The sequence below is a fragment of the Diabrotica virgifera genome, chromosome 7, assembly GCF_917563875.1.
Source record: "Diabrotica virgifera virgifera chromosome 7, PGI_DIABVI_V3a".
Lineage (NCBI taxonomy): Eukaryota > Metazoa > Arthropoda > Insecta > Coleoptera > Chrysomelidae > Diabrotica > Diabrotica virgifera.
Genome location: NC_065449.1, coordinates 116,799 through 129,837, shown reverse-complemented (window position 1 = coordinate 129,837; position 13,039 = coordinate 116,799). Strand labels below are relative to the sequence as shown.

General features: G+C 34.5%; 2 protein-coding genes across 9 annotated transcripts in view; one reads left to right on the top strand and one right to left on the bottom strand.

Moving 5' to 3' along the window:
* Positions 1-1,945: 1,945 nt before the first annotated feature.
* On the top strand, positions 1,946-5,545 carry LOC126888008 (protein SREK1IP1-like). Its single transcript, XM_050656000.1, has 2 exons — positions 1,946-2,994; positions 5,292-5,545. The coding sequence occupies exon 1, from the start codon at positions 2,317-2,319 to the stop codon at positions 2,935-2,937; it is 621 nt and encodes a 206-aa protein (XP_050511957.1). The 5' UTR covers positions 1,946-2,316; the 3' UTR covers positions 2,938-2,994; positions 5,292-5,545.
* A 6,410-nt stretch (positions 5,546-11,955) lies between these two features.
* The window catches only part of LOC114328443 (uncharacterized protein C3orf38 homolog), a 37,829-nt gene continuing 36,745 nt past the window's right edge, over positions 11,956-13,039 (bottom strand). For all 8 annotated transcript variants that reach the window (XM_028277298.2, XM_028277299.2, XM_050655996.1 and 5 more), the window contains one exon: positions 11,956-12,719. In XM_028277298.2, the coding sequence (XP_028133099.2) occupies positions 11,983-12,719 (737 nt within the window). In that variant the 3' untranslated portion in view covers positions 11,956-11,982. The remainder of the gene's footprint in view (positions 12,720-13,039) is intronic.

The following is a 13,039-nucleotide window of genomic DNA, read 5'->3' as shown; positions in this document are numbered from 1 at the left end:
GGGAATAGAAAATAGAACTGGAGTATTGAGATGCTACCTATTTTCTACTCTTTTATATTAAGTTGAAGCCTGGTCAATTACGGATGTAACTGAAAAAAGATTTGCCAGCTTTAAGATATGGTGTTATCAAAGAATGTGGAAAATATGGACACAACACTTAACAAACACGGAAACATTAAGAAATATGAAAAAAGAAATACTCAATACTACGAAAGAAATAAAAATCAACTACTTTGGGCAGTTATTAAGAAATGAAAAATACGAGTTGATACGATTGGTTATACAAGGAAAAGTGGAAGAAAAAAGAGAACAGGGAAGACGACGCACATCCTGGTTAAAAAATTTAAAGCAGTGGAGTCGAAAAACAACAATAGCATTCTTCAGAACGGCTGCAGACAGCATAAACTGGCCGTGAAGATTGCCAATGTCCTTAAAGAATGAGCCACACGAAGAAGAAGATTAATACTAATGACGCTCGATTGACGAATTCGAGAGCAAGTTCAAAAACAAATTTAGATAAAAGGTACCTGCATCATCTTTGGGTAAAGGTTCTAAATAATTTTATGAATAAATGCTAACAATTACTAATAATTAGCCCGCGGGCTATTTGACTTTATATTATTTAAATTAATTACTAAACAATTAACGACCACTTACTGCTAATAAAAAATAGAGATAATGGTAATAAAAAAATAAACTTGATAGAGAAGTCGGCGGAATACAACAAACCTTTGGCACTGATAGTCGTAGACTACGAGAAAGCGTTCGATACCATAAACCAGCAGAAAATGTTAAAAGCATTGACAGAATGCCGAATAGACCATCGCTACACTAATATGATAAAATATATCTACCACAATGCAACGGCTAGCGTAAGACTCTGATCAACAAACTAATAAATTCTGTATGCAACGAGGAGTACGGCAAGGAGACACCATCTCACCAAAGCTGTTCACAATCCTTTTAGAACACACTTTTAAGAAGGCAGATCTGAACGAATATGGTATCAATATAAATGGAGAGAAGCTCAGTCATTTGAGATTTGCAGATGACATCGTCCTTATAGCCGATCGTATGGATGATGCAATAATAAAGTTGAACAAGTTATATCACGCTTCCTTAGAGGTCGGACTAAAGATTAATATTAACAAGATGCAAATAATGACTAATCTGGTGTTAAATCGTAATATTGTTGTTGATGGAATGGATATTGAGCAGACTGCATCTTATAAGTACTTGGGACATGAAATTCGGTTGGGAAGAGATAACCAGACGTGCGGTCTCCCACGCGTCGCATAGGGGATTAGCCTGGGCAGCGTTTGGTAAACTGAGCTATTTATTTAACTCGGACTTACCCATATGCCTGAAAAGGAAAATCTTTGACCAGTGTGTGTTGTTTGTACTCACTTATGGGCGGAAACATTAACACTCACAAAAAAGGTAGTGAACAAGATTCGCATAGCTCAGAGGGCTATGGAGCGCCAGATGTTGGGTGTCTCCCTGAGGAACCGAATCCCAAACGAAGAAATAGACGATCCCAGATGGGCTGACGATCTGAAGCGTATTGTCGGCTACTGCGGATGCAAGCCGCATAAAACAGAGAAAGATGAGAGACCTATGTCCAGCAGTGGACGAGTACGGGTTGATGATGAATGAACTAAACAATTTTGTTAAGTTTGCCTTTTTTAATGGACTTTTTCTCAGTATTTCATTTTTATGATGCGCTTATGAGCCTAATGATAGAGCCGCCACTGGTAGTTTGTTTCGATTTAAAACACATTAATTGACCTGTAGTCGCGTTTTTGTCTAAACTTTCTAATAGCAATATTCCACAAAAAATAAACTAGATAGTTTTTAATATTACTTTGTAGGTTGAATTTCAAAATATATGATAAAAATCATACAATCGTTTTCTAGTTTAGTTTAGATATTTGTACGAGTTTGATGTTCTAATTACATATCTGTTGCAATTATTTCATCTATACGACTACTAATATATGACTTAATATATTTTCAAATGATGAAATTTGCTTGCCCATTGTTGCACAACTTTAAATAATATCGCTCCTTGGTCGACTACTATTCTAGGCCACGGCACGGCATGGTTCGCGGTGTCCGGAGTTCGTATCACAGTACAAAGAACGCTAATATGTATTATGTGAATGTGGTGATGTGTATTTCAAGTGACGTATAAAAATATCAATAAATCGTTTTATTTTTAGTCGTAGTTCGACAGTCGTGTAACTAGGGTTCTCTTGTCATTTTTTTATTTACTTATTTCCGTCTTTGTGATTCAGTTTGGTGACGATATTAAAAATGGAACAGCAAATCCCTCTAAATATACAAGAAATTATTCAGGCAACTGTTGACAGAGCAATTGCTACTCTTTTAGAATCTGGCCTTTTAAAAGAAAAGAAAGGAAGAAAACACCATTCCCGATCAAGATCCCCACACAAGGGAAAGAAAGATAAAAAGAAACATAAGAAGAGAAGCAGCAGCTCGTCCAGTTGTAGCTCTGCCTCAGGCGAAGACGAAGGGAAGAAGAAAAAAGAAAAAAAGGAAAAAAGATGCGCTGAAAGACAGTCGAGTAGATCACATTCGAGAGGAAGACATTCTAGATCTCGATCAAGGTCTAAACATCATCATAAGATGCACCACCATTCGAAGTCTCCAGCTACCCATCATCATTTTCATTATTCTCCTTGTTGGTTGGCGGAAAATTCTTCTGAAGGACCCTGTCACAAAAGCCATGATGGTAAAAGGAAAAAGCATTCCCGTAGACTGCGCTGCATGAAATTTTACTACAAACAGGGACCAGCTACATCTGATGAAAATGACGAACAAGAAAAAGACTGTGAACTAACGAAAAATTTTGAAAACTTGGAGGTTGGAGATAATAATCCCTCAGCTCCTCTTGTGACAATATCAACAGAATAATGATATCGGCTTGCGATATGTCAAGCAAAATTTGATCATGGTTTTCAATATATACAGGTAAGGATAGTATGTAAATTTTAAAATATATAGGTATGTACTATTTTTGATTTATTTCAAAATATACGTCTAATGGTGTGATTCCTCTGTAACTTTCACAGACAGTTTTATCACTTTCCTTGTGAATTGGACAGATAAGTGCTGTGTTCCATTGCTCTGGCATTTTTTCGTTTCCCCATATTTTTATAATAAGTCGAGTTATCTTTTGTTACAGAGTATCTCCTCTTACTTTTAATATATCTGCTGGAAGTTCGCTTTCTCCCGCACTTTTGTGATTTTTAAGTCTCTTATTCGTCGATTATCTCCTTCTCTGTCAGTTCTTGTATTTGTTGTTGTTCCATTTTTTGTGTTGTATCTCTTTCCGTTCGGTCTTTATCGGTAATAATTCGTCGAAATGGTTTGCCCATATAATTAATTTTTCTGTCTTGTCTCCTAATAACATACTTAACATCTTTATTTTTGCAAAACATTGTACTTTTATAGGCCTAGATCCCGCGTACCAAAAAAAGTTGATTAATAGCCAGCTGAAAATTTGTTAGTAGCTTAACGGTTTCTAGTCGGAAAAACTTTGATGTACGGGAACACTGGAACCGGGGAAGTTTTAATAATTGGGAAGCAGGTTACAGGTTTCGAACGTCAGACACTACGAAAACGTCCCATGTATTTTATCGGACAGAACTTCCTATTGATTTATTACCCTTTCATTAAATTCTCATGCAAAAATCAGACTGCTATTTACCACCAATATGATTCCTGTCGTTTATTACTATATAGCTACACTACGTGTCGGACTTATTAAAATGCCCAACATATTTGTCGGACAAACAGTTTTTCATATATTATATAAAGTTTGCTATTGAACAAACTTAAAAACAACTTGCTAGTTTTCACAATCATATACTTGTCAGGATGACACGTTTCACAATTAAAATCACGTTCCACAATTAAAACTTCCCCTCTTCCAGTGTTCCCATACATCAAAGTTTGTCCGACTAGACACCGTTAGGCTATTAACAAATTTTCAGCTTGCTATTAATCAACTTTTTTTGGTACGCGGGATCCAGGACTATTATTTTGTGTCACTTGTGTCTTTTTTACTCCTTGATAAAAATTTCTAATTTCTTTTTAGACATAAATAAATATGTAGTTGTCTTCCATCATGTCTAGTTGTTTTTTCAGTAATTTTTTATCTTTTACCTGTATATTCGTTTATCTTTTCTTTTTTTAGTTTTATAATACTCTCTTTGCCTACGTTTTTCTGTATTACTTAAAATATTTTCAATTTTTGCGTTGTTCCTCCGTGCTGTAATTCTTTTGCAGTCCTCATCAAACCAGTATTTTTTCTTTTCTTTTTGTGCTATACTAATGCTAAGGTCTATCCAGCTCGTATTATGCTGTTTTTATTAGTTCCTATTCCCCCTCCAAGTCCCTGACGTGATTTTTCCCAATATCTTATTTATTTCTTCTTCTATTCTCTTTGATCCGTCTTTATCTTGTGTCTGCTTTACCTGGTGCTTTCCTTTTCTTGAGTGTATTATCTCGTTAGTAATTTTTTGAAGTGCCATTTAATTACTGTGTTGTTACTTTTGTTAAATCATCCTCAAAAGCCTAGCTTTGATGTTCACCTTTAAAACTTTTGACTTTTTTTACTGTTCATTTCATATACAGGGTGTCCCAAAAGTAACGGGACAGTCGAATATTTGGCAACCATCACGGCTATTCTGATCTTAGATGCTGCTGCTCTGAATAGTTCGGTTGAGATGCATCCGCGTACCATTCCCTCAAGTTACGCAACCATGAGATTCTTCTCCGTCCTACACTTCTCTTGCCCTGGATTTTCCGTTGTATACTTAATTAATTGAAGTATGTTATATCTCTCATTACGCATAACATATGCCCCAGGTATTGAAACCTTTATTCGAGACATTTTTTAGAATTGTTGATCAATAGCGCTGCGTAATTGGAAAAATACGATTATTAGCCCATTTATCAACAAATCTAAAAAATGTCTCGAATAAATGTTACTTTTTAATGAGGTATTCAAATCGGCAATAAAAAAATGGGGGTTTCTATTTAAGATTTTAAAGTTACTCCCACCCCAAATCCAGGATGTGGAGGGGGTGTCGTGTTTGGTGTCATACGATAGATTTTTGAAAAATATTGAAAACGTATTTTTCAGTTTTTTTATCTGATGTTGTATATTTCGCGAGATATTCTACCGTCCCGCTACTTTTGGAACACCCTATATATTGGTACTTAGCTACACAGACAGTTTCAAATGTATTTTTATTTTTTAGAAATATTTTTTATGTTTAACTAACTGAAAATGGAATGCAGTTCTGTCCAAACACCGTAGATGGAGATGAGAATAGTCAACTTTGATCTTTGGCCAATTCAATAATATAGCAGGAACAGCAAAGTGCAAAACACATGACATGTATTAAATATTCCATAAGCAGTATTTCAATATTTATGTGTAGAAAATTATTGTTTTCAAGACATGAGGGTATTGTAGGTGGAGGTAAATAAATAAAGAATATATAATTTCGTTTTCGTTTAGTTTTATTTTATGGCGAAAGATTTTTTTTACTGATCAGCTGTATATTCTAATTTTGCCTTTAACAAAAATAGAAATTTTTGTCTTTAAAACATATTTATTATATCTAAAGCGGGCCATTAACGATCTGATTTGTGGTACCTCTAGTGGTCCAACTTTCGTAGTTGGATCTAAAATCAGACCGTGAATGGGCCGGTTGGATTAGTGGTACCACTAATAATACCACTAGTGGGACCACTAGTAGTCTTCCTAAGAAAGTTGGAGCGTGAATGCTGATGTTAGATTAATTTCTACTACACTGCGAGTCATTAGTTAAGAATATAGAAAATGTATGCTCATTTTCATAGTTGATTTTTTCGTGAACTGATTAACGGATTTCGCTATTTTTTTTATTATCTTAGATATTTCTTTAGTATTTTCACAGTTGTGCAAAGATTTAATTAAACTTCTTTTTTGTATTTCTACCGGGTGGAAGAAAAGTAATGTTTTTCTTATGTTAAGTTTGAAACAACCTGTAGGGAGAACGAGGTACAAATCTGTGTATAGATCGGAATCGTATTGTAGTCTTATGTTTTGTGAACATTTTGTTTTTTGAATCTCCCTGATATCTTTAGCTTTCTAAAGGTAAAGAAAATAGGTGGTTTTACTCCTTAACCCGTATTTTAACTGAAACAAAACTAAGTTAACATTAAAAAATAACCGTTAACAAAACTTTAAAAACAGAAAGGCCCATAACGTAAACAGTTCTTATCGACACCTATAAGAGGTAAATGTCGATAAGGTAAGCGGTATGCACAGCACAACATAAGAGAGACGAGATTGTTTAATGGAGGCTCTATGATGTTTTGGGGTGGAATTTCCCAGAAAGTAATACGGATTTGGTGTCTACCTGGAGGCTCTTTAAATATCGAGAGGTACATTACACATATTTTTCTTCTTGAACACTCTTTTTCTTTCGCACTATAATAGGAAATAATTTCGTCTTAGTGGTATAAGACATGACCTCCTCACGTATCGCAGGCGTTAGTTAAAACACATATTAAAGAGTAAAACCGTCTAATTTCTTTGTTATTAAAGATATCAGAGAAATTTAAAAAATAAATAGTTCACAAAAAATGAGACTACAATATAGTATCGATGCATAACCACCATTTTACCTTTTCCTCCCTAAAGGGCGTCTCAAACTTTTGTTTTTCTAAAGATATCAGGGAGATTCAAAAAACAAAATGTTCACAAAACATAAGACTACAATACGATTCCGATCTATACACAGATTTGTACCTCGTCCTCCCTACAGGGTGTTTCAAACTTAACATAAGAAAAACATTTCTTTTTCTCCACCCGGTATAAGTACAAAAAAGAAGTTTGAGTAAATCTTTGCACAACTGTGTTAATACTAAAGAAATATCTAAAATAGTAAAAAAATTAGCGTGATCCATAATCCGTTCACGAAAAAATCAATTATGAAAATGAGCATAAATTTTCTATATACCTAACTTATGCCTCGCAGTATATTGCATATGGGATGTCTACAAGTTTCTCTACGCAAACATTCCTAGTTTGCAAATATTTAATAGAAAATAAACTTTCACAAAAATTACCTTTATTAAAATACACGATTCTTCATTATCTACTTTTTGTTGGGACCAATCATTTTCCTTTCTGTAAATAAAGACCAGTTTCTTATTAATCTGAAGCTATTTTCTTTTGGCATCTTATGCAAATTTACTATTTGAATTGGGAATAAGCCACGATATTAGTTATACATTCAATTTATTTTATGTTTCGACTTCCACTTCGGAACATTTTGATAACGATTTCAGAAGTAGAAGTCGAAACGTCAAATAAATTAAATAGACTTTACTCGATACATTTTTTCGCTGAGCAGTGTACACCACCGTGAAAACAAACTAAGACTGAAGTTTGAGCGCTAGTAAGATAAAAAGTTGGAGCGTGAATGGAGCCGAATGTCCAACTATAATAGTAATACCACTAGTGGTACCATGAATGGCCCGTTTAAGATTCAGATTTAATTAATTGAAAATTTCTAGTAAGAAACAATGATTTCTGTTAAAATCTTTCACTCTTCGGTCAGGTGGATGATCATCGAATTTTATTTATAAGTGTAACATACTTTTAAAATATTGTTATCGTGTATCCTTAATATCATGACAGACTTCAGTACAGTACAATGTTCATAAGGCCACTACAAATTACCAAATTATAATTGAATTCGTAATGGACCATTGTATTCTTGAATATAAATATATATTTATTCACCGGTAGGAGTGACAACACTAGCGAGTAATCAATTTTAAACGAAAATTAAACATTTATCACATCAGCATAATTTTTGTACTCTACAAAAATATTTTAACGCAAATATTCTTTTCATAAATAAATCGTTCTGTTTTTCTTTTCCTTCTTATCTTTTTATGAGCTGTTTGACGTTTATCTACTTATTGTTTTATACATACTTAAAATTATTAGCTTTGAGGAATAATCCGAATGCTAAAAAAATACACCGAATACCAGATAAGATGGAAACAAAAATAATCAAAATAAAATGTTGGAATTAATGAGGCAACTAGTAGATGATATCAAAAGAAAAAATAAGGAGATTGAGAATACAAGAAATATGATGGGAAATATAGTAGATAGTGACTAGAAACTACGAATGAACGAGTTAATACAAGAAAACGAAATTCTGATAAAGGAAATGGCGATCATGAAACAAAACACGAAGAAAATAGAAAGACCTATAGAAGTACCTATGCCAGACAGAAACGAAGAATCACTTATTGACTATACTTCTTCAGCCTGTTTGCATCCACTCCTGGACAAAGGCCTCCCCATTCCATGAGTTCTCCACTCTTCTTTGTTTTGCGCTATGTGGTGCCAGTTTCTTCCCATTTCTGCTTTGATGTCGTCTAGCCATCGCTTTCTTGGTCTTCCTCTACCACGACTGAGCTCGCGTGGTCTCCAATGTACAATGTTTCTCGTCCACGTTTTGATGTTTTGTCGTACCACGTGTCCTACCCAGTTCCATTTCATTTGCGCAATTCTTCCAATTACATCTTCCACCTTCTTCTTTCAATTCCTTCTTTGCACGTCCTCGGTGTCGTTCTCAATTTATTGGCTGATACCTCTGTAAGTGCCATGGTCTCCATTCCATAGGTCATAACTGGTAGAATACAAACTGTTGAATACTCCTTTCTTTAGGTTTATTGGTATCTTTTTATTTTTCAACACATCACTTAGTCTTCCTACTGATGCCCAAGTCATTCGGATTCCTCTAGTTATCTCTACCGTGTAATTCTGTTTGCCTAGTATAGTATATATAAAGGGTGATTCATTTAGAAGTACTTTTTTTGGTGTGGATTTGATGGGAGATTGTGCATGAATCGTATCACCCGACGTTGAATTTTTTATTCAGCATTGTTTGACATTTCATCCTGAAAAGACTTAGCCCGGCACAATGTCTAGATATTATTCAGCTGTATTACGAAAATAGGCGTTCAATGAGGAATGTGTTTTGTGCGCTTAGAGCAAATTATGGCCAATATAATTGGCCTACCAAACGCACAGTTCGCTATACCCTCAGTAAGTTTGAAACTCAGTTCTTATTATTGGATAACACGTGACCAAATAGACCACATTCAGCACGTACTGAAGAAAACGTAGCGGATGGTGTACGCGAGAAAAACGAAGAATCGATTCGTCGCCGTTCACAACAGCTTGGCTTGTCGTATGCAATAACTTGGCTTATATTGTATAAGGATCTTGGTTTAAAAGCCTAAAAAATTCAATTAGTGCAAGATCTGAGGTCGATCTACATTCCGAGTCGTCACCGTTTCAGTCGAAGTGCTCTTGATAAACTTGCAGAAGATCCACTGTTTTCGAAAAAAAAAAAAAATGTTTTCCGATTAGGCCCATTTTTGGCAAAATCGGGACGTGAATCGACAAAACGGCTATATTTGGATTGATGAGCAACTCGAAGTTCGAACTCGAGGTTCAGTAGTTGCCATTACATTCAGAAAAACAACTGTTTGGTGTGGTGTATGGGCCGGTGGAATCATCGGTCTATATGTATTTAAAACAGGATGATACCGTGAATGGAGACGGTTATCGCGCCATGATAACGGACTAATTGGTACCAGAAATTGAAGATCGTAGTTTCACAAACATTTGGTTCCAACAAAATGGCGCCAATTGCTATACAGCCCGTGAAAGTATGGCTTTACTGCGAAAACGATTCGGTGAGAAAATTTCACGCTTCGGACCAATGAATTGACCTCCTATATCCTGTGATATCACACCTCTAGACGTTTTCCTTTGGGGATACCTAAACTTTAAAGTCTACATGAATAAACCGGCTACGAATGAGGCATTGGAGGTCAATATTACTCGAGTCATTGGTCAAATACCAATCGAAATGCTCGAACGCGTCATTGAGAATTAGAACTTCAGAATGGACCATCTAAACCACAGACACGGTCAACATTTGAAAGAAATTATCTTTAAGAAGTAATTGTAAAGACATTATCTTTTCTACGACAATAACTATTTTCAAATAAAGTTCATTTTTTTCATTGTTCTTTCTTTTTGAAAAAAGTAGATACCTCTAAATGAATTACCCTTTAGTATTGATTATACTATAGTATTAAAAAGAAAGATAAGCTGGATAACAGACATAAGAGTGAGAAAGAGCTATGAAACAAAGGAATGGAAATAAAAAGCACAGAAGACAAGAATAAGAAATACACAGAAATAGTTAAAATACATAAACTAGGGGAAGAAACAACGAAAATCAAATACAAGGAAAGTTACAGAAGGAAATGGACAAGGAAGGAGAAATAACAGAAATAGTGGAAGATGAATGGGAAAATTTATAAATGCTATAATAAATTCAGCAAAACTAGTATGTGGGACCACAATGAAAAATAGGAAAGACAATCGGACACCAAGTAATAAGGATGTAAAAATTAAAATAAAACAAAAGAAGCAATTAAAATATGAGTACCTACAAGGCCAAACGCAACAAAAATATGAAAGATACAAAATACATAGAATAAAATTTAGGAAGTAGTCAAAAGGTAGTACAAGAAGGTACTGAAACTACTAAAAATAATTCACAACCGAATATTTAGAAAGTGCAAGAAAGAAATAGACCTGGGTCAATTTGTCTACAGAAATGGTCTAAGAATCCGAGCATTGAAGCATTGCTTAAATTTACAAATATACATGATTATTGTTATAATATTAATTACACTTATACAACACTTGTGAGTATTAGGTGTGGTATACTTAATAGGAACAAATTTACAAACAATCTACACAACCTTTTTAAATAAACACATGAGACTCTAGAGACGCAGGACGATCTTTGCCAGAAATAATAATATTGACCAAAGTAGTGAGTTCAAAGCTTCTATTACTTTCTTTCCTTTCATAATTCTTTCCTCTATTTCGAATTCTGTGCTTCCACCTTGTTGGATTCTTGTTCCAAAGTATACATAATCAGAGCTTGGCTCAGTAACCATATCATCTCTAGTTGTAACTCATTTTTCTGTTCTATACACATATATTTGATTTTCTCTATATTGACATATATGCCCCATTTTTATATTCTCGAAACAGTCGGTTTGTCATAAATATTAGATCATCTTTATCCTGGGCAATTACCACCTGATCGTCAGCAAAATGTAGTGTGTATAGTGTTGATTCATCATTTAGCTGTATCCCCATGGCAGAACATGATTTCCACCATTTATTCAAGACCTCATTTACATAGATTTTAAACAGTGTAAGCGATAAGCTGCATCCCTGTGGTAGTCCCTTATTCACCATGAAGCTATCGGATAATCTGTTGTTGATTTTTATGTTTGCTTGAATGTTGTTATAGAATTCTTGCACTGCTTTAATTCTTCTTCGTCTAGCCATTCACATCCACATCTGAACATAAGCCTCTTCAAGTCTTTCTTTCCATTGATTTTTTTGCTTGTGGCCAATTTTTCCCGGCAGTCCGCTTTGATTAAAGTTATATTAATAGGGGATTTTTTCAGGACTTGCCATAATTTACACAGTGGTACGGTATCATATGCCTTAGTTAGATTGACGAATAGTAGATGTGTTTCCCTGTCTCTTTCTACTTTTTTTTTTCATTGAGTTGGTTGAGCGTAAAGATGTGGTCGATGCAGGATCTTCCTGCTTGGAATTCTGCTTGTTGTTTGATCTCTAAAGGTGCATAATCTGTTAAAGGTGCTGGTTACAGTAATACAGCGATAGTTCTTGTAGTCTTCCTTGTTACCCTTTTTGTGTATTGGGATTATCTATCATTTTTTCCAATTTTCTGGTATGTTTTCTCCATTTGTGTAGTTGTTGAAAATAAAATAAAATAAAGATCCGTTTTTATAATATTTTTAATAACTTTAGCTAGAAGGAAGAGATAATAAATTTGAGGTTAATTCACTGTCACACAAACGTGGTTGTCCCATCACCGCACTTTTACTTCGTAAGTTCAATTCAGAGTTTTTAATTTTCCAATTGTTATCACAAAAAGGGTCCCTAGCTAGAGAAAATACCTGTTCAAAAACACCTACGCATGTCTTTTGCACATGGAGTGTGCCACAAACTAAAACTACTACCAATCCATGGGGATCCATTCTTCCTTGGGTACCCTCTTTACTAACGTTTGGATTGAAGAAAATACCATGTTGTAACTTAATCCTAAGTAATTGCTGTGCCAAACCGTCTGGATCGTCTTCAACAACGATAGTGTCACAGTCATTATTTGAATGAAGATTAATTTTCATTTTCGCATCTGGATAAAAATTCTCAGGCCCAACACCTTCGTCATTCATTAGAGAATAGAACCAACCTGCAAACTGTTCTGCTAGAGCTGATATACTATTACTGTCTTCTCTTAGTGGTTTAGTTTCACTTATTGTTTCTTCATTATTTCGACAACTGACTGTAGTTATTACATCAGCACGTTTTATATTCCAAAATTCCATAATTCTGTCAATTAATTCATTTTTAGTTATAGGTGCCTTCATAACTATATCTTTTTCATCCAAATATGAAAACAAAACTTCCCTGGTTACTGATTTCCTTCTTAATATGCTCAAAGTATCAGGTGAATGTTTCAAAATGGCTTTTATGGCATCTACAAAATAAATAACTATTATAATATGCAGATATTTTTTAAATTCATTTGCTGTATACATTATTGGTCATATAAACACGAAATGATTTGCCAGGATATAACTCTCTGGATTCTGTGTACTAAAAAAAATTTTTTTTACAGTAAGTTGAAAATTTGTTAATAGCTTAACGGTGTCTAGTCGGACAAACTTTGATATACGGGAACACTGGAATAGGGGAAGTTTTAATTGTGGAACAGGTTACAGGTTTTGAATGTCAGCCTATGAAAACGTCCCACGTATTTTGTGGGACAGAATTTCCAATTGATTTGTAAAACCCTTT